Raw genomic sequence first — 21958 nt, 5'->3', positions numbered from 1 at the left:
TCTTGCAAGTCTTTTGTGTTTAGATTTGAGAAGAAAACAACAAAATTAAATATTACAGATAAGAAAATTGGGTTTAAAAGTAAGTGAACTTGTTATGACTGAAATGTACAAGATCATGGCTCATTTAGACAGAGTAAATACAAAGTTGGCTATATTAGCTGTTGATTCAAGTACCAGGAACTGTTGATAGAAAATTTAGAACAAAAGATTGGGAGTCTGCTTCTCCGACCACCTACGGAGGCCCAGCAGAAAAAGTGGGATCTCCCGATAGCCACTCATTTCACTTCCACTTCCCATTCCCATTCCCACATGTCAGTCCATTTCCACATGTCAGCAACATTTCTCCTCTGGATCTTTTGGAGTCATCTATCTACTGTATTTGGTGCTCCTGGTGTGGCCGCCTGTATATTGGTGAGACCCAACGTAGATTGGGAAGCTGTTTTGCGAAGCACCTACACTCTGCCTACCAGAAAAAGCGGGATCTCCCAGAGGCCACCCATTTTAATTCCACTTCCCATTTCCATTCTGCCATGTTAGTCCATTGTCTCCTCTACTGCTGCAATGAGGCCACACTTAGGTTGGAGGAGCAACACCTTATATTCCATCTGGGTAGCCTCCAACCTGATAACGTGAACATTGATTTAGAAACATAGAAAACCTACAGTACAATACAGGCCCTTCGGCCCACAATGCTGTGCCGAACATGTACTTACTTTAGAAATTACCTCCGGTTACCCAGAGCCCTCCATTTTTCTAAGCTCCATGTACCTATCCAGGATCCTCTTAAAAGACCCTGTTGTATCCACCTCCATCACCTGTCGCCTGCACCCATTCCACGCACTCACCACTCTGCGTAAAAAAAAAAATTAAAAAATTTTAAAAAAACTTACCCATGACATCTACTCTGTACCTCCTTCCAGGCACCTTAAAACAGTGTCCTCTCGTGTTAGCCATTCCAGCCCTGGAAAAAAAGCCACACAATCAATGCCTCTCATCGTCTTACACACCTCTATCAGGTTATCTCTCATCCTACGTCGCTCCAAGGAGAAAAGGCTGAGTTCACTCAACCTATTCTCATAAGGCATGCTCCCCAATCCAGGCAACATCCTTGTAAATCTCCTCTGCACCCTTTCTATAGTTTCCACATCCTTCCTATAGTGAGGTGACCAGAACTGAGCACAGCACTTCCAAGTGGGGTCTGACCAGGGTGCTATATAGCCGTAACATTACCTCTTAGCTCTTGAACTCCTGGTAGTTGCCCCTCGCCCTCACCATTCCTGTTACCAACTCTCACCTTATCTGCTTGTCTACCCACCACTTCCCTCTGGTACTTCTCCCCCTTCCTCTCTTTCATGGTCTTTCCTCTCCTGTTAGATTCCCTCCCGCCTACAGCCCTTTATCTCTTTCACCAATCAACTTCCCAGCTCTTTACTTCACCCTTCCCCCTCTCATGGTTTCACCTATCACTTACTACCTTGTACTTGTTCATCTCCTCCTTCCCCCCCCCCCCCCCCCCCATCTTCTTGCTCTGACTTCTCATCTCTGTTTTCCAGTCCCGATGAAGGGTCACAGCCTGAAACGTTGACTGTTTATTCATTTGCATAGATGCTGCCTGGACCTGCTAAGTTCCTCCAGCATTTTGTGTGTCTTGCCTTAGAACAAAAGATGTAAAGTGAAGAGAGGCAGCAGAATTGCAGTTATGATTTAGAGCCCATTGTCTAAAAAGGGAGTGGAAAGAGTGAGTCATGGCTATCAGTGGGGAATTAAGTAGGTGCTGAAAGGAAAATGGTTTGAAAATGGGAAAATTGTTTGAAGGCAGGAAAACGGGACCAGCCAGTATTGTTGCAGAATTGCTGCTGCCTCTGCCGTAATGGTTCTGTCTGGGTTGTTACACACAATTTTCCAAGAGGACCAGGAACCTGTAGAATTAAAATAACATACTTGATGTCTTTTTGTAATTTAAAATAAATGGGAATGGAGGAATGGAGGCTGCTCCAAAAGGTCACCTGCAGTGTCTGCTTGGCCCTCTGTGCTGGTCTAGTGGCAGGTCTGAATGACTCTTGAGGCTCATGGTGAATCAATGGTTTTCTCATTGACAAATGGTGTGGAATTTGTTATTTTGCGGCAACAGTTCAGTGCTTGGCGTAGAAATTACTGCAAGTTTTAAAAATGAAGCACTGTTACCTTGCTCCTAAAATCTCCAAAAAAGGTTTTTTTGAAGCTGTGTTTGTAGCCATGGCTGGAACGCTAAGAGACATTTCAAGTTTTGAAATCTTGCTAACATTAAAGTGAATTATTAATTTTTTTCCAAACAAACATCAACACAGCACAGTTAAGGTTTGTGTTTTGCTTTAACTAGGCAGCATGGCTCCTCCTTTATTCCCTCATCTGGAAGGATTGAATCCCCATTGTAAGCAGTAAGAGTTCTTAACCAGCTGCAAGATTCTCAGAAAATGTGGACTCTGGCTGGACACATGGAAATGCATGGAGAGAGGTCTAAGACTTGAAACTATCCAAACAGTTAAGCTTTAAAGGCTGAACAAATCACACAATTATAAAATAAAATAACATACATTTTCCTAAATTAAGGTCAGCTCTTTCTAATCAAGATCAATGAACTCAACGAATGAGTTTGTATTATTTACTCTGCCTATGGCTGATTGAACACAAAAGGGTCAGATGCAAAGTGCAGCTGATCCCTCAGTTCAGAATGTAAATATGCTAGTGCTAGACTCAGTAGAGTAGGAAGCGGGATGGTGTGTGTGTGTGTCAGTGACAAGCACACAGGATGCCTCTGGTGGTCCTTAATGGAACTGCCAGTTAAAACACAATTTGGCCCAGTTACTGTGGGACCAAGTACAAGTCTTGCTATGTGCAGCTTGCCTATTTAAAAAAAATTGTGTATTTCAGAAATAAATGTGAATTTACTCTGAAGGTAATCAATTATAAGTTATTTAACATTCATAGTTAATATCAAAGACAGGAACATTTTTAATTACAATAAGTTTTGGCTTGAATACAATCTGTGTTGAAATTCTGCATTGGTGACACCATGGTGATTTATTGCAGGTTTAAAGAAAATAGAGAAGATGACACTTGGTTGGTAGATGTAAGTATGAACTTATTTCTAATTTTAAATTATGAAATTAATTGCAAACCATGTTATGCTGTCAGTTAATTTTCCACTACAGCTAATTGACTGTCTCTACCACCAAAAATAACACTGCGCTTGACAGTGATCTTTAGAGATTAAGAACAGCTTGTTTTTCAGTTAATGTTCACTTGTTTATGCAGGTGACACCTCCATACTCACATTGATGCTGTGTACTATTTGCTATTTTATGTAGACAAGATTATTGAGCTAGAAGGGCAAAGCTACTTGCTGTACTCTCTGGAAAGGGCCATTAACTAAGTGCTTCATCATGGGATCATCAATAAACAAATTGGTCTTTGCTTATTATTACACCAATATGAGGCTAGGATATTCACATCCCTGCTACAAACTGATGTTTGTTGTTTCGGAAGAGAGACCTGAGTACTGACAAATTATGAGTGTACATGCAATACAAAAACAGGCCCTTTGACCCATCACGCCCATGCTAGCTATCAACTACCCATCCAAACAATCTCTTATGTTACCACTTGCTCTGTAGTCTTTTGTCCCTTGACAATTCAAGTGCTCATCCAGGTACATTTTAAATGTTCTGAGAGCCTTTGCTTCCACTGTTTTCTTAGCCAGTGTGTTCTAAATTGCAACTTCCCTCTTGATGGAGAAGAATTCTTCAAATCCTCTGTAGTACTTCAATCTGTGCTCTGTGGTTTCACGTATCTCTGTTATAGAGAAAGGTTTCCCACTCTCCACTCAATTTATACCCCGCATAGAGCGCTCCGATTTCCACCCACATTCCAAAGACATATGGAGTAGGGTTAGTAAGTTGTGGGCATGCTGTGTTGGCGCCTGAAGCATGGTGACACTTGAGGGCTGCCTTCAACACATTCTTGACGCAAAGGTCACATTTCACTCTATATTTTGATGTACATGTGATAAATAAATCTAATTACTTATGCTGGCTCTATGCTAGTGAGAGAATTGTTGTTTAAGACCTGGTTTTGGAACATAGCAGCATGCCTTTTCATTAGATAAATGAACTTGTGTACTTTTTGGGTTATTTTAATTAGTTTGTAGTATTGGGTTTTATTATATCAAAGTTTACAACACAGGAGACCATTCAGCATGTGAAGCAAGTACATTGATCCATTTGGGAGAAAGCCAATTAGTCGCATTTCTAACCACTTCCTACCTTCTCTGCCCCTTACCCCACAGCACAACTGCTCCATAGTTCTGCAATTTGTTTCCTTTCAAGTACTTACTTGGTTCCCTTTTGAACACCACTCCTGTGGTAATATGCTTAAGAATCTAATTACTCATACTCTTGTTAAACAAAAACCCTCATCCCGTTTGTTTTTATTAGTCAATTAATTTCATTTTCTGGTTCTAACTCTTCTGCCTCTTGTCGGGATCAGTTTTTCTGTACTCTGCCTAGATCCAATGTGGTCATAAATGCGTGGATTTAATACATATTATGTAAATGCAGTATGTGGTTTTAGATCCACTTACAATGTACTCTTTTGCAAGGAAATCAATCCCAGCTGCACCAGTCTATCCAAGTTACCAAATATTGACAAGTTGTTTAAAGCCAATTTCCTTTAACAAACCCATGCGGGCTTTTCCCTGATCAATTCTTAATATCTAAGTGCTTGCTATTTTTGATTCTGACATGTGTATCTGGATTTATGCTTGTATTCTTTGTTTTTAAATCAAACTGTCATTTGCTATTATCAGGGCCTGAATAAAATGGCCTGACTGTTGGAAGCCACAATAAAATGAATAGTTGAAAAGCATTCTAATGTAATGTTTTAGTTAGTAGATAAATGGAGGTAGTTTGAAATGCATCACAAAATTGGCACAAATACTTGTTAACTCTCTCGCAAGGAGCAATTTAGTTTTTCTCTGAATGGTGTTGTCGGTGCTGATTAACTGGACTCTGAAGATTCACACTCATTCCTCAATCACACTTTATTTACTTGTACACAAGGAGAACAACATGGGCTCTGTCACCACACTATTCTGAAGTCTGAACGGAGAAATTCCATTTTCATACAGAATTAACTAGCAGTTACAGATATTGACCATTTGGTGAACTGTATATGTTCAGATTCTTTATTTGCAAGATCAATCTTCATTCGCAATACTTGTCTTAAAAGTCAATAGAAGCTACAAGCTAATAACTAATGATACTTTGAAGTTATTAATTATCCCCTAGCTGGTGTGTAGCTTGCATCCTTTGATTACATCCATATTTTGTCTTGGTGTGCCAAATGGCTCTGGTCCCCTGCTATGGAAAGGGAAGCTGTGCTCTTCAAAGACTTTTCTTAAAAGATCTTTCTTGCCTGGGCTGACTGCACACCATCTGTAAACTGTCTTTGTCTGGTCATTACCTTAACCCTTGTCTTGCCACAACTTCCATAGCATATTGCAACTTTCTACATTCTGAATTATGCTTTGGTAACTCTGATTTGACCAAATGATTGTTGACAATGTCACTTTAAGTTGTCAAATTGCAGAGAAAAACAATTTGACACACCATTCAGTCAGTTTGTGGCTGACACCTGTACTGTTTTCCCATGATAGTTTCCTAGTACTTTTTCCTGACATTCTTTCAATGACTGAGCATCTGCAGTTCTCTGTTGTGACAAATTCTCATTTCTGATCACCTTCAGGGTAGAAATATGACCTCGTCATCTTGAGTATATGGCTCCCTAGCTTAAGACTGTAAGAATTATTTTTTATCATTGCAACTTGATGATATCACCTCCTAATTGCCCTGAAATCCTGAAAATGAATACACATTCTTTGCAATTCCTCCCTATAGGATAGCTTGATCAATAAACAAACTAATGAGTCACTGTTGCATCCCATCCAGATTGTGTAGATTTATCCTTGGCTAAAGGATCAAGAGATGCCCTTGACTACTTGCTGTAACTGAATTTGTAGTGCCCTGGAGACTGTGGACTTTAAATTCCTCTCCAGAAACTTAAAACAAAAATCTAAGCAGTACTGACTATTCTGAGGTCTGCTGGATATATATAAAACACATACTTGTAATCTCTGTCTCTGGGAAGAGAATGTGACCTGTCCCAGCTGTTCTAGCCAATATTTATCCCTTAATCAAAATTACCAGGGTAAGTCAGCTGCTCTATGTAATGTAACAGCTCAGTACATCACTTCTTAAACAGCATTTTGGGATATCTTGAAAGAGAGACAAAAGGAATTTAATCATTGCAAATGTTTAATCCTATTCCAGTGCCTTTCTGGCCCTCTGCAGTAAGAATGCTTGTAGTGTTCTCGTGCAGTGTGTTGAAACTCTTGACTAAACACCAAGTTAAATCGGAGTCAATGAAGACAGAGTCGCAGTAAGATTAACCGTTTACTGTTCACTCTTTCACATTAATGTACAGTGAAAAGGCATTGCTTCTATAACGTTTCTCTGTGGGTAGACACAGAGCTCTTCACGATCATGGCCCCCACCTTTCCACCTACTCCAAACCGCAACTTACCCGCAAGACGGGGCGAAACCGGGGGGTGACGTCATCACATGCCACGATACATCACAGACAATGAACTTTATCTTTAACTTTAACTAGAAATAGTTGCAATCAAATTATTTAAACCAGAAATGTAATAAAGTCAAATAAATGCCTTAAGGGCAACACAATGCTATTTGCCTTCCTAATTGTTTCATTGCTTGGCACAGCTTCATCTTAACTTTGGGATTTGCATCTAGGTCCTCTGAATATTCAACTCAAGATTCAAGTTTATTTATCAAGGGTATGTCAAGACATACAGTGACATATGTGATTTGCATTAATTACCAACATACCCAAGGGTGTGCTGACAAGTTTTCGGCACCAGCGTAACCTGTCCACAATTTATTGATCTTTAAACTTATTTACCAAAGTGAAAACTTTAATCCATCCACCTGTCAGATTCATCTCATCCCTATCAGCTCTCAAACTCACTGTAATGCTTCTGCTATCTTCCCTACTCCACAGACAATTTACAGTAGCCATAAACTGGAGTACCTGGGGGAAACCCACGTGGTCACAATCAAAGCACACAGGCTCCACGAAGTCAGCACTTAAAGTTGGAATCAAGCCTCAGTCTATGGAGCTGTGTGGCAGCAGGGTTAACTACTGTACTCTGTGATCCTCGTCTCTGAGGCCGAAATGAGGTAATCCTCAACGAGAGTGAATCCACAGAAGGCTTTTGGCCCAGATGGCCTACCTGGCCAAAATCTGAAGACCTGTGCTAATTGAGCAGTTGCAATGTTTATGAACATCTTCAACCTGTCACTCCGGTAGTCTGAGGTACCCACCTGCTTCAATCATACCAGTGCCCTACAAGAACAGGATAACCTGCTTCAATGACTATCAAGGCACACAAAGTGCTGGGGCAACTCAGCAGTCCAGGCAGCATCTATGGAAAAGAGTACAGTTGGCGTTTCAGGCTGAGACCCTTCAGCAGGACTGGAGGAAAAAAGAGGAGGAGTAGTGTTAAAAGGTGGGGAAAGGGGAGAGAGAAACACGAGGTCATAGGTGAAACCGGGAGGGGGAGGGGTGCAGTGAAAAGCTGGGAAGTTGTTTGGTGAAAGAGATGCAGGGGTGGAGAAGAGGTAATCCAATCGGAGAGGAGAGAAGGCCATGGAAGCAAGAAAAGGGGGAGGAGCACCAGAGGGAGGCAATAGGCAGGCAAGGCAATAAGGTGAAAGAGGGAAAAGGCACAAAATGCTGGAGGAACTCTCCCACCTGACTAGCCAGCAAACTAGCTCTTCCTGGATTCCATGGACTGAACCTTCCAGACCAGCCTACCATGCAGGACCTCATTGAAGGCCTTGCTAATGTCCGAAGAGACAACATGCACTGGCATTTTCGGTAATTTCTTCAAAAAACTAAAATATTTGTTAAGCATAACTTCTCATACACAAAGCCATGCTGACTCCTTGTACTCAGACTCTGTCTATCCTGTAGATCCTCTCCCTCAGAATTTCCTCCAGTAACTTCCCCACTACTAATATCAGGTAGACTGGCCTATAGTTCTCTGGCTTGGCCTTGCTGCTTTTTGTAAATATTAGACACCTTACAGTCTTCAGGGCCTTCACCTGTGATTAATGATGAAATGAATTGAATTGACTTTTATTTCTTACAACCTTCACGTACATGAGGAGTAAAAATCTTTACGTTATGTCTCCGTCTGAATGTGCAATGTGCAAATCATAGTAATTTGGAATAAGTAGTATGTACAGTGAGATATATAACAGAACAGTCAATATAGCTTAGAAATACAATTGTGTCAGTATGAATTAATCGGTCTGATGGCCTGGTGGAAGAAGCAGTCCCAGAGCTTGTTCGTCCTGGCTTTAATGCTGCGGTACCATTTCCCAGTTGGTAGCAGCTGGAACAGTTTGTGGTTGGGGTGATTCAGATCCCCAATGATCCTGTGGGCCTTTTTATGCACCTGTCCCTGTAAATGTTCTGAATAGTAGGAAGTTCACATCCACAGATGCACTGACTGTCTGCACCATTCTCTGCAGAGTCCTGCGATTGAGGGAAATACAGTTCCCACACCAGGCAGTGATACAACAGTCGGGATACTCTCAGTTGTGCCCCTGTGGAAAGTCCTTAGGATCTGGGGACTCATGCCGAACTTCTTCAACCGTCTGAGGTGAAAGAGACGCTGTCGTGCTTTTTTCACCACAGCCAGTATGCATGGACCAAGTGAACCTCAGTGATGTGTATACCAAGGAACTTAAAGCTGGCCATCTTAAATGGATATCTCCACAAGGACTTCTGCAACTTCCCACAAAGTCCAAGGTGAATTAAATAACTGAGTGGAATTGGCTACTAACCTTTGCTTTGTTTTTATTTCAGTTCTATGCACCTTGGTGCGGCCACTGCAAGAAATTGGAACCAATATGGGATGAGGTAGCTGCTGAAATGCATTCCATAGGGTCTCCTGTGAAAGTTGGGAAGATGGATGCAACAATTTATGCAGGTGAACAATGCTTTTGAGTTTTGCATTGAATAATTGGTCCACATCTGTTAGAAAAAAATAATGAATGTGACTGTCTATGGAACCAGAGGGGCTCAAACAAGAGTTCCATTATGTTACAATTACTAAAGTCCCTTCACAAAAGAATTCCCTGAGAATCTGTGGTAGTTGGTTTCATATTATAATTTAAAAATAGTTTAACTTTTTGTTGTATGATAACATGGGAGCTTTAGAGACAAACTTGTATAATATTCATTTCCAGATAATATTGAACAAAACCAATTCAATTCTTTTCGATAAAAAAAATGTGCCAGTTCTTGGAAATGTAAAATTAAGCTGAAAATGTTCAGGGCAGCATCTTTGGAGAGAAGCGGTTAACAATTTAGATTTGCCTTTCATTAGAATTGGGGAAAAGTACAGATAACAAGTTTAAAACTAAGGTTGGGGTAAGGAGAGTCGGAAAGAGGAGATCTGTGATGTTGTGAATGGGCAGGAAGTTAAGAAACAAAAAGAGCAATATAGACTGAAAGAGAGTAGTTGACATGTTACTGAACATCCTCTGGTGCCTCTCTTCCTTCCCTTTCTCCTATGGTCCACTCTCCTCTCCTATCAAATTCCTTCTTCAGCCCTTATCTCTCCTATTACCACCTAAATTCAAACCCACCCTCTTACCCACTCACACATTAACTCCCCCCCCCACCTGATTCCCCCATCACCTCTAGCTTGTTCTTTTTCCTCTTTCCGTCCCCCCCACCACCTTATTCTGGCTTCTTCCCCCTTCCCTTCCAGTCCTGATGAGGAGTTCCACCTGAAATTTATTCCCCCCATGGATGCTGCCTGACCTGCACTGTTCCTCCACACTTTGTGTATGTTACTCTGGATTTCCATCTGCAGAAAATTTCGTGTTTATAAAAGTACCCCAGGCAAGCTTTCAATTTTTTTTAAATGACATGCCATTAACCTTTTGGATGAAAAAAAAGATGCATGTCAACTCTAACATGAGGAAATCTTCAGATGCTGGAAATTCAAACTGACGAGAGCTCTTGGCCCGAAACGTCAACTGTACTTCTTCCTATAGATGCTGCCTGGCCTGCTGCGTTCCACTATCATTTTGTGTGTGTTGCTTGCATGTCTGCTCTCTTGAGTTTCTGGAGGCATTTGTGCCATATTTGAATAAAGATTTGAGTGAGTTCCATATCAATAGAATTTGAACCATATTTTGATTTGTATTATAGTATTCACAACATTTAAATTCTGTTTAAGCATTGCAATTTTTTAGACACTGCAATGCATTTTATTCGATTTATCTTTAGGTTAATCAACTGACTGTTATGCACAGTTGCCCTTTTTAGCCAGTAGAAATGTACTGTTTCCAAATTTCTGTAAAGTATGTGTTTTCATACTGGGTTAACAGTATTCTCGTGTTACAGTTCTGTTTGCTTACAATTAGTGAAGTGTTCAGTGACTTTGTCCACTAAATGCACTAAAAGTCTTGGTTACTTCTTGTAAGTTTCACATCCTTCTCAAGGGGGAAATTGAAGTTTATTAGTTAAACTAATTCTGGTCTTATGTCAACCATTTGTGGAGACTACCTATTAATATCTACTAACATGGTCTGATCAAAAGTCTGTCTTACTTTCGCATATATGAAAATATGACACAGTCCCCTGGAAGAAAAACTGGGCTGAACATGGGTGCTGGGTGGATGGAAGGGTATTTTAGTGTTTTTTTTTGTGAACAAAATGTTAGAATAAAATAGAAAATATTGAAGCTAAGGGGAATAAAAAAGCTGCAATTGTTTTCTAAATAAGTATGGAAAATTGCTATACTCATAGAACACTTACAGGACAGAAATAGGCCATTTGGCTCATCTAGTCCGTGCTGATCTGTTTTTTGCCAAGTCCCATCGACTCACATTTGAACCATAGCCCTCTGTTCTTTTTACATTATATGTTACTTATTTGGATGACGGAATTGATGGTTTTGCTGCAAAGTTTGCAGACAGAGATAGGTGGAGAGGCAGATAGTTTTGAGGAAGTAGAGAAGCTACAGAAGGATTTAGACAGATGAGGAGAATGGACAAATAAATGGCAGATGAAATACAGTGTCGGGAAATGTCATGCACCTTGGTAGAGGAAATAAAAGGTTACATATTTTCTAAATGGAGAGAAAATACAAAAAGCGGAAGTGCAAAGGGACTTGGGAGTCCTTGTGCTGGATTCCTGAAAGGTTAATTTACAGTCTGTGATGAGGAAGGCAAATGTGATGTCTGTGTTGAGTCTGTGGTGAGGAAGGCAAATGTGATGTTAGCATTTATTTCAAGAGGACTAGAATATAAAAGCAAGAATGTAATGTTGAGACTTTACAAAGCACTGGTCAGGCCTCACTTGGGGTATTGTGAGCTTGTTTAGGCCCCTTATCTTAGATAGGATTTGCTGAAACTGGAAAGGGTTCAAAGGAGATTCAAGAGAATTATTTCAGGATTGAATGGTTTGTCATATGAAAAGTGTTTGATGTCTCTGGGCTTGTATTCACTAGAATTTAGAAGAATGAGGGGTGACCTCATTGAAATTTATCAAATGATGAAAGGCCTTGATAGAATGGATGTGGAGAAGATGTTTCCTATGGTGGCAGAGTCTAAGACCAGAGGACACAGCCTCAGAATAGAGGGGCATCCTTTTAGAATGGAGATGAGGAGGAATTTCTTTAGCCAGACAGTGGTGTATCTGTGGAATTCTTTGCCACAGGCAGCTGTGGAGGCCAAGTCTTTTTTACAGTGTCTATAAAAAGAATTCACCCCCTTTGGAAGTTTTCATGTTTTATTGTTTACAACATTGAATCACAGTGGATTTAATTTGGCTTTCTTTGACACTGATCAACAGAAAAAGACTCTTTCATGTCAAAGCGAAAACAGATCTCTACAAAGTGATCTAAATTAATTAGAAATATAAAACACAAAATAATTGATTGCTTAAGTATTCACTCCCTTCATGTCGGTATTTAGTAGATGCACCTTTGGTATCAATTACAGCCTTAAGTCTGTGGATAGGTCTCTATCAGCTTTGCACATCTGGACACTGCAACTTTTCCCCATTCTTCTTTACAAAATTGTTCAAGCTCTGTCAGATTGCATGGTGATCGTGAGTGAACAACCCTTTTTAAGTCCAGTCACAAAATCTCAGTTGGATTGAGGTTTGAACTCTGACTTGGCCTCTCCAGGACATTAACTTAGTTGTTTTTAGGCCATTCCTGTGTAGCTTTGGCTTTACACTTGGGGTTATTCTCTTGCTGGAAAACAAAACTTCTCCCTAGTTGCAGTTCTCTTGCAGACTGCATCAGGTTTTCCTCCAGGATTTCTCTGTATTTTGCTGGATTCATTTTACCCTCTACCTTCTCAAGCCTTCCAGGGCCTGCTGCAATGGAGCATCCCCACAGCATGATGCAGCCACCACCATGCTTCACAGTAGGGATGGGTGTTTATGATGTGCAGTGTCTGCTTTAAGTCGAAACATAGGATTTATTCTGATGGCTGAAAAGCTCAATTCTGGTTTCATCAGAGCATAGAAACATCTTCCAGCTGACTTCAGACTCTCCCACATGCCTTTTGGTAAACCCTAGCCAAGATTTCATTTGAGTTTTTTCAACAATGGCTTTCTCTTTGCCACCCTTCCATAAACCTGTGATTGGTGAAGCACCTGGGCAACAGTTATTGTATGCCCAGTCTCTCCCATCTCAGTCATTGAAGCTTATAACCCCTTCAGAGTTGTCGTAAGTATATTGATGGCTTCCCTCACTAGTCCCCTTCTCGCACGGTCACTCACTTTTTGAGGACTGCCTGCTGTAGGCAGTTTTACAACCATATTCTTTCCATTTTTTGATGATTGACTTAACTATACTCCAAGGGACTCAGTGACTTGGAAATTTTCTTGTATCCATCTCCTGACCTGTGCTTTTCAATAACCGTTTTGCAGAGTTGCTTGGAGCATTCTTTTGTCTTCATGGTGTAGTTTTTGCCAGGATATTGACTCACCAGCAGTTGGACCTTGCAAATACAGGTGTATTTTTACTGTAATCAATTGAAACACCTTGCCTGAACACAGATTTCCATTTAACTAATTATGTGACTTCTAAAACCAATTGGCTGCACCAGTGATGATTTGGGGTGTCATATTAAAGGGGATGAACACTTATGTAATGAGTTTTATATTTGTAATTCATTTAGATTACTTTGATACGAAAGAGTCTTTTTCTGTTGATCAGTGTCAAAAAAGCTGAATTAATTCCACCGTGATTCAATGTTGTAAAACTATAAAAGATGAAAATTTCAAAGGGGGGCGGTGGTGTGAGTACTTTTATGGGCACTGTATATTTAAGGCAGAGGCTGATACATTCTTGAGTGGTCAGGGCATGAAGGGATATGGGGAAAAGGCAGGAGTTAGGAGAGGAAAATTGGATCAGCCATGAGGAAATGGTGGAGGAGCCTCATTGGGCCAAATGGCCTAATTCTGCTCCTATATCTTATGGTCTTCCTCCTGGAATATTGGCCCCCCCTTCAGTTCAGGTGTACACCATCCCATTTGTACAGGTCTCCTTTGGAAGAGAGCCCAATGATTTAAAAACCTGCAGCTCTCCCTTCTGCACCATCTCCTTTGCCACATGTTAAACCTTAGCCCCTAACTCCCTGAACTTATTCTCCAAGATTTCATCACCTTTTCTGCCAGTGTTATCTAGCTGTTTACCTTTCCACTTAAAGGATGTTATGGGCTCAGTACAAGATGTCAATGACCCTTGCACCTGGGAGGCAACATTATCAATCAGGAATCTCTGTCTCGTCTACAGAACTTCGTGTCTGTCCCCCTAACCAATCAATCCCCTATGACTACTGCTGGGCTCTCTTCACCCCACCCTTCTTCTGAGTACAGAGCCAGATTTGGTGCCAGACCTAACTGTTGTGATTTTCCTTTTGCTAAATCACCCCTCCCCTGGAAACATTACCTAAAACATTATACTTTTTATTAAAGGGAACGCCCACAAGGTGTAGCCTGCCTATCCCCTTTCTCTATCCTGAGAGTCACCCTGTTGCCTGTGTCCTGTAGCTTATGTGTAACCACCTCTCTGGATCCTATCAAACAAGCTTCTTTATTACGGCTCTTATCAATTGGACAAATGATCTCACGACTGCTGAAAGTCCTGACAGGCCCCACTCATTTTTTTTTAGAAGCTTGCACCCACTCTGCAGGATGTTCTCTGCAGTTTGAATATGGTTTTTAATTCATGGTGCAATAAAAACATACATTACAGCCTCAGCATCTACCATGGGTTTTGTGAAAGACATTTGCTGTTCAATGCATTATTAACTATGGTATTAGATTTGAAAGTTTAGTTTCAAATTAGTTGTTCAAATCTACAGTTTTCTAATGATAGCACCAAATCCACGAAAGTTTTACGATGTAACAAAGACTGATGTCACACAAGGAAAGCTTAACGTGTAGGCAGACAATATGCACCTCTTCAGAAATAGTCAATTTCTCCAAAAAAGCAGAAAAAAATCATTTACTGCCTAAGTGATGCTGACATTCTGTCCTTGATTTTGGTGAAAGCTTTTGATTTGCATTTGACTGCCATTAGCACTTAACAGATTTAGAAAGATAGCGACCAACTCGCTGTATTTAGATCAATAAGAAACAATAACCAATAACAGATTGCATCAGCCACCATCTTTATGGTTTGATGAACCTCGCTGGAATTGTAGCTCAGAGTATGGCATAAGCATTGAAGTTTCTTCATGTGTTTTCTTTTGGTTGCATTAAAATAACTTACTTGAAAATACACTCACTGGCAACTACCTATTTGTTAATGCAAATATCTAATCAGCCTATCATGTGGCAGCAACTCAATGCATAAAAGTCTCTTAAGATTCAGTTGTTCAGATCAAATATCAGAATGGGGAAGAAATGTGATCTAAGTGACTTTGACTGCGGAATGACTTTTAGTTCCAGATGTGGGTTTCCTCCCACAGTCCAAAGCAGTGTAGGTGGTTAAATGGACATTGTAAATTTTCCCTTGATTAGGCTGGGTTAAGATAGGAGTTGTTGTGCAGTGCAGTTCGAAAGGCTGGAGGGCCTATCCCATGCTGTATCTCAGTAAATAAACATGGTGGTTGGAGTATCTCAGAACCTGCTGATCTCCTGAGATTTTCACACACAACAGTCTCTAGCGTTTACAGAGAATGGTGTGAAAAACAAAAAACATTCAGTGAGTGGCAGTTCTGTGGGTGAAAAAGCCTTGTTAATGAGAAATGTCAGAGAAGAATTTCCAGACTGGTTCAAGCTGACAGAAAAGCAACAGTAACTCAAATAACCGCACATTACAACAGTGGTGTGCAGAAGAGCATTTCTGAATGCACAACCTGTTGAAACTTGAAATGGGTGGACTCCAGGTTCCACTCCTGGACCTAACTGGACCTAATAATAAAATATCTATTGAGTGAAGCACCATTCCAATCAATTCCAAGCTGAGTAGTGCTGTTGTATTGTTGAATAAAGATTAACTCATGTAAACTAATACATATATTTAGAAATATAATTTTTAAGCCTATTCTAAACTTTCCCCCCAGGTATTGCCTCTGAATTTGGTGTCCGAGGTTATCCAACTATCAAATTGTAAGTTAAGAATTGTTGTATGTTTGTTATTGTATTGTGCCTTTGGTGTGACAGAATATTGTTGAAGGCTTCCATTATGAATTGATTTGAATTGGAAATTGACTGAGTTGCATGTAGAAGATTCCTGCGGCTATAAAGTATATTCTATTCAGATTTAATTTTACATAAGCTAAGGTTCTTCTTTTTAAGAGAGACCCCAACTATAGGTTTTATACATCAATCCAGCTAATCAGCATTAACTTCTTCTCCAAACGGCATAGTTCTTGTTAAATTTGCCATTATTGCAGATGTTAGTGGGATATAGAAAGCAATTACACAACCATTTGTTCACGTTTTTATTAAAGGTCAACAAGGCTGAGATTAATTACCTTTTTATTGACTTTTTGTGAAGCTGTGTGTTGCTTGCCTGTTCATTTGTATATCTAGACCCTAAACTTATTTTACTGTTTCACAGGTTTCTTTTGTTAATTGTCAGTGGATGACTTCATATTTTACATTTTTTTTAAACTCTATTTGCCTAGTTATTTAAATTGTCTGTGGCCTTTTTGTAACTGCTCCCATTTCTTCCATGACTTACTATGCCACTATTGGGCAAACCTAGACATACAATTTTATTGTTTCATTAAATAGAGTGGAAAATATGAGGCTTGATGCAGGTGTTAAAGAGCACTGCTTATCACGTCTGCTATACAGAGAATACATGTGTTTTCCATACTCTGCGTCTCTGGCCCATGCTGTACTGTGAGATTAGCTTTGATTGTTGTGGGTTCATTTTTTAATTATTTGTGCCAAACTTTATCAAAGGTACACATGACCAGTGTACATGGTCACACTTCTGGCCTCCATACATGCAATGCCAACCCAAAACATCAACAGTTCCTTTCCTTTTCGCCCACAGATGCTACTTGACGCACTGAGTTCACTGAGCAACATTGTCTGTTGCTCCAGAATCATGATCAGTTCATAATTTCCCACAAGTGAAGTGGGGGGGGGGGGGGAGAGTAATTAAATTATCTAGTGTTACCTTTTCTTGAATGCGTGTTTTTAATGAGTACATGTTTCAATAAATTCTCATGTACAATGAAGCACTCGTGAGAAGTTTGATGATGGACTAAAGATTGCCTACTTTATTTTTAATGTGTAATACGTTATAAGCTTGGTTCAATCCATTTTTAATCTTGCTTATACGTTGAAGCCAGCAACAATTTTAATATGAGAGCATCAGTGACTCAACTTTTAGTTCAGTTTCAAAATGATATGGATACAAGTTGTGGATAATTTATCAGAAGGACTTGGTATTATGTAGTTATTTATTTATTGTTATTTTTACTTCTTTTTCTGTATTTGCACAAATTGTCTTGCACATTAGTTGTTTATCAGTCCTTGTGTTTAGTTTTTCGTTGATTCTATGGTATTTCTTCTACTGTGAATGCCTGCAAGAAAATGAATGGCAAGGTAGTATCTGGTGACATATAAGCATTTAGACAATAAAGTTACTTTGAACCTTCACAGTTATGAAGATGATTTACCAGGATGAAACTTGGATTCAAAAACATAAAGATCAGTTGAATGAGGTAGGGTTTTTCTCTTCAGAGAGAAAGAACCTGAGATGTAACTTGATAGAGGTGTACAAGATGATAAGAAATATTGATCGAATGGACAGCCCAAGACTTTTTCCCAGGACGAAAGTGGCTCATACAAGGGACGTATCTTTAAGGTAATTGGAGGAAAGTATAGTGGGATGTTAGAGGCAGATTTTTTTTACACAGAATGGTAGCTGCATAGAATGTGCTGCTACAAGTGGTGGTGAAGGCAGATACGTTAGGAACATTTAAGAGACTCTTAGATAGGCAGATAGCTGAAAGCAAAATGGAAGGCTGTGTGAGAGAAAAGGGATAGATTGATCTTTGGTTAGGTTAAAAGCCTTTCCTGCGCCATACTCTAACTTTGAGCAAATTAAATCATTCAGAGCAATATTAGAAAGAAGCAGAAGGTCATGAGTATCTTGCATGGTGTATCTTTTGCATCTTGCATGGTGTACCATGGTATGACTTGAGTTGGAGAAGTAAGACAATGAATCTATTTTATTATAACCTAATAGCAGTACAGATCTAATGAAAAGAATGAGTTCAGTATATATTATTGGTAACCATGTACTTCTGAATTCATCTAGATTTTGTCGTTTGAAGTCACTCACCTGCATCAAGGGGTGATGCCTGATAAGCTGTGGCATTTGCATTTGATCAGGATGTGTCTTTTGTATTGACAGATTAAAGGGAGATCTTGCCTATAATTACAGAGGACCTCGTACAAAAGAAGATATAATTGAATTTGCTAACAGGGTATCAGGGTGAGTAAAATGACCAGTTTTCTTTTAAAATCTTGGGTCAGTTGAGTTGGAAGCATTTTGGCCTTTTGTCCCACCCAGAGAAATGAGGACAAAAATCTATGTTGTATTCTGCTACAAATTTTAGTGAGTGCTGCTTTATCAAAAGCCAAATCTTTTGGATGCCACATCAGGTGCCCATTTCCCCCCATAACTCCCCTGGGGTGGATGTAAAGATCATGCAAATCAGAAGAAGCAGGAGAATTTGAAGCTGAAGTATCTGTGTCAGCTGTATTTAATGAATGGAGATCACATACAAGGCTATGAAAAAGAGTTAAACATTCCTCATTTCGTCATCCTAATTTGAACATTTTGATCTGAAATTTGAGAACAGGCCAAAGCTGTTTCAAAGCAAATCAGAATTTGGGTCAGATGATGAGTCTTCAGACCCAACAGTCCTTGAGATTGAATGGAAAGTGAATGGAGGTAGTTCAGTGAAGGGTGGATGTTTGTAAAGGTATGGCACTTTCCTAGGTATATCATTCAGAATCAGATTTATTATCACTGACATATATCATAAAACATTTTGCAGCAGTACAGTGCAATTTATAAAATATACTATAAACCACAATAAAAAATATATAAAACATTAAATAAGTAAGCAAATATAGTGAGGTAATGTTCATCAGTACATTATCCTTTCAGAAATCTGAAGGTGGAGGAGAAAAAGCTGTTCCTAAAATGTTGGCTGTGAATCTACTTGCTCCTATACCTCTTGCCTAATGGTAGTTATGAAAAGAGGGTATATCCTGACTAGTGGGGGGTTCTTAATAATGGATGCTGCCTTTTTGAGGCATTGGCTTTTGAAGATGTCCTCAATGCTGGGGAGGCGAGTGTCCATGCCTAATTTCTGCCGGATCTTTCAATCTGAATCCACTTAATTTGCAGCAATGCTCAAATAATACTCTATCTACTTGTTCAGAAGTCCCTGTGTTTTGGCATCTGGCTCACTAGGTATTAATTTCCACCCTCCCTCTCATGCCAAGGTCCCTGTTCCTGCATTCCCTTGTGAAACTTTCTAGGTTGACTGGAAAATATACTACTAACATCCAAAAAAAAGTGTTAGTGTTAATTGGATTAACTTCCAGTAGTCGACTCTATTCCAAGCTTGCCTAAGTAATGAAGTTTCACTGTATTTTAGTTTTACATATAATCTAATTGAATCTATGTGTTACATTTGTGGATCTGTCCTTTATAATAGACATGTTTTTGGTGGTTGTTAAATAGAACCAAGGAAATGTAAGTCATACGAACAGTGGCTGCATCAGGAAAGGTTGCAGAGTTTAATTTATTGTGCACCCAAGTCATTCGCATGTAAGTGGGGCACATGGAACCAGCAATAAATGTTTACTTGAACTTTGATAAGTTATTATTTTGATTCATTTTTCATTCATTTTATTAATAGGCCGCTGGTGAGATCACTTACCACTCCTCAACTTTTTGACCATTGGCAAAAGAGGCATCCGGTTTTCTATGTTTATGTTGGAGGTGAATCTCCACTGAAGGTATGAAAATAGTATTTATTTTAAACATAGAGCTGCTTTGATCACATTTTCCCAGTTGCCTGCAATAACTTTAGAAACTTTGAGGAATATAAATGTAAATAGAACTTTTGCTCAAGATCTATCCTGTTTACACTGACCAATCCAGAGAAATCAAAGATTTCCATCCCGTGTGATTGAGAGGATTCAAGTGTCTCTTGTCTCATGGACATCGTGCTGCTCAAGAGAATATCAAACCTTGCTGTTTCAGTGGGGAGAAGTGAGCACAGTTGCTATTTCTAAGAACAAGATGCTTGAGAAGCTGAAAGGTATGAAGGTAGATTAGTTACCTGAACCAGATAGACTACAGGTTTCTTTAAGAGGTGGCTGTGGAGATTGTGGAAGTATTAGTAATGATCTTGGAATCACTAGATTCTGGAAAGATTCTGGAGGACTGGAAAATTGCAAATGTCACTCCACTCTTTAAGAAGGGAGGGGGCAGAAGAAAGGAAATTTTAGGCCAGTTAGCCTGATTTTAGTGGCTGGGAATATGTTGGAGTTCTTTTTTAAAGATGAGGTTTTGGGGTACTTGGAAGTGCATGATAAAGTAGGCCAGAGTCACCTGAACCAGCATGGTTTCCTTAAGGGAAAATCTTGTCTGACAAATCTGTTGGGATTATTTGAGGAAATAACAGGCAGGATAGACATAGGAGAGTCAGTTGATGCTGTTTACTTGGATTTTCATAAGGCCTTTGACAAGATGGCTCCATGAATTTGCTTAACAAGAGCCATGCTATTACAGGAAAAATACTAGCATAGGTAGAAGATTGGTTGACTGGCATGAGGGAAGAGGTGGGAATAAAGGTGGCCTTTTCTGATCAGCTGCTGGTGACTAGTGGTTTTCTGCAGAGCTCTGTATTGGGATACTTTTCACATTATAAATCAATGGTTGGGATGACGGATTTGATGGCTTTGTGGCCAAGTTTGCATACAATACAAAGACGGGTGGAGGGGCAGATAGTGTTGAAGAAGCAAGGAGTCTGCAAAAGGACTTAGTCAGATTGGGAGAATGAAAAAAGAAGTGGCAGATGGAATATAGCATTGGTAGGTGTATGGTCATGCACTTTGGTAGAAGGAATAAATGCATTCAATATTTACTAAACAGGGAGAAAATTCAAGTCAGAGGTGCAAAGGGACTTGGGAGACTTTGTGCAAGATTCCCTAAAAGTTAACTTGCAGATTGAGTTGGTGGTAAGGAAGGCAAATGCAACGTTAGCATTAATTTCGAGAGGACTAGAATATTAAGAGCAAGGATATGATACTGAGGTTCTACAAGACATTGGTCATACTACATGGAGTATTGTGAGCAATTTTATGTTCCTTATCTAAAAGAGGTGTTGGTATTGGAGAAGGTCCAGAGGAGGTTCATGAGAATGAGTCCAAGAATGAAAGAGAACGTATAAGGAGCGTTTGATGGCTCTAAGTCTGTACTCGCTGGAGTTTAGAAGAATGAGGGGGTATCTCATTGCAACCAATCGAATATTGAAAGGTCTGGATACAGTGAATATGGGGAGGATGCATCCTAAGTAGGTGAGTCTAGGACCAGAGGGCACAGCCTGAGAATAGAGGGACATCTATGTAGAACAGAGATGTGGAGGAATTTCTTTTAGCCAGAGGGTGGTGAATCTGTGGAATTCAGTGCCACAGATGGCTGTGGAGGCCAGGTCATTGATTATATTTAAGGTGGAGTTTGATAGGTTCTTGATTAGTCAAGGCATCAAAGGTTACCATAAGACCATAAAAAAGGAGCAGAATTAGGCCATTTGGCCCATTGAGTCTGCTCTGCCATTTCATCATGGCTGATCCATTTTCTCTCTCAACCCCATTCTCCTGCCTATCCCTGTAACCATTCATACCCTGACAAATCAAGAACTTAATCAATCTCCACCTTAAATACACCCAATGACCTGGCATCCATAGCCACCTGTGGCAACAAATTCTACAGATTCATCACCCTTTTGCTGAAGAAGTTCCTCCTCATTTAAATTCTAAACGGACATCCCTCTATGATTGAGCCCTCTGATCCTAGACTTCCCCCTCTATAGGAAACATCCTCTCCACATGCACTCTATTTACGCCTTTCAACATTCAATGGATTCAATGAGATTCCACCCCTATTCTTCTAAATTCCAGCAAGTACATTCCCAGTAATCCTCTACAATGTCAGCACCTCCTCCCTTAGATAAGGGGCCCAAAACAGCTCACAATTCTCCAAGAGAGGCCCACCGGTGCCTTATAAAGCCTCAGCATTACATTCTCA

The 21958-nt window shown here is 39.9% G+C and overlaps 1 protein-coding gene across 2 annotated transcripts in view; it reads left to right on the top strand.

Annotated features, from left to right (window-relative positions):
• LOC140730741 (protein disulfide-isomerase TMX3-like) overlaps nucleotides 1–21958 on the top strand; it is a 119642-nt gene that overhangs the window by 9207 nt on the left and 88477 nt on the right. For both annotated transcript variants that reach the window (XM_073051589.1, XM_073051580.1), the window contains exons 3-7: nucleotides 3070–3109; nucleotides 8989–9112; nucleotides 15726–15771; nucleotides 18041–18121; nucleotides 19563–19662. In XM_073051589.1, the coding sequence (XP_072907690.1) occupies nucleotides 3070–3109; nucleotides 8989–9112; nucleotides 15726–15771; nucleotides 18041–18121; nucleotides 19563–19662 (391 nt within the window). The remainder of the gene's footprint in view (nucleotides 1–3069; nucleotides 3110–8988; nucleotides 9113–15725; nucleotides 15772–18040; nucleotides 18122–19562; nucleotides 19663–21958) is intronic.

The sequence above is a fragment of the Hemitrygon akajei genome, chromosome 1 (assembly GCF_048418815.1).
Source record: "Hemitrygon akajei chromosome 1, sHemAka1.3, whole genome shotgun sequence".
Classification (NCBI taxonomy): domain Eukaryota; kingdom Metazoa; phylum Chordata; class Chondrichthyes; order Myliobatiformes; family Dasyatidae; genus Hemitrygon; species Hemitrygon akajei.
The sequence above is the reverse complement of the archived record's forward strand: the minus strand, read 5'-3'. Positions and strand labels throughout refer to the sequence as shown.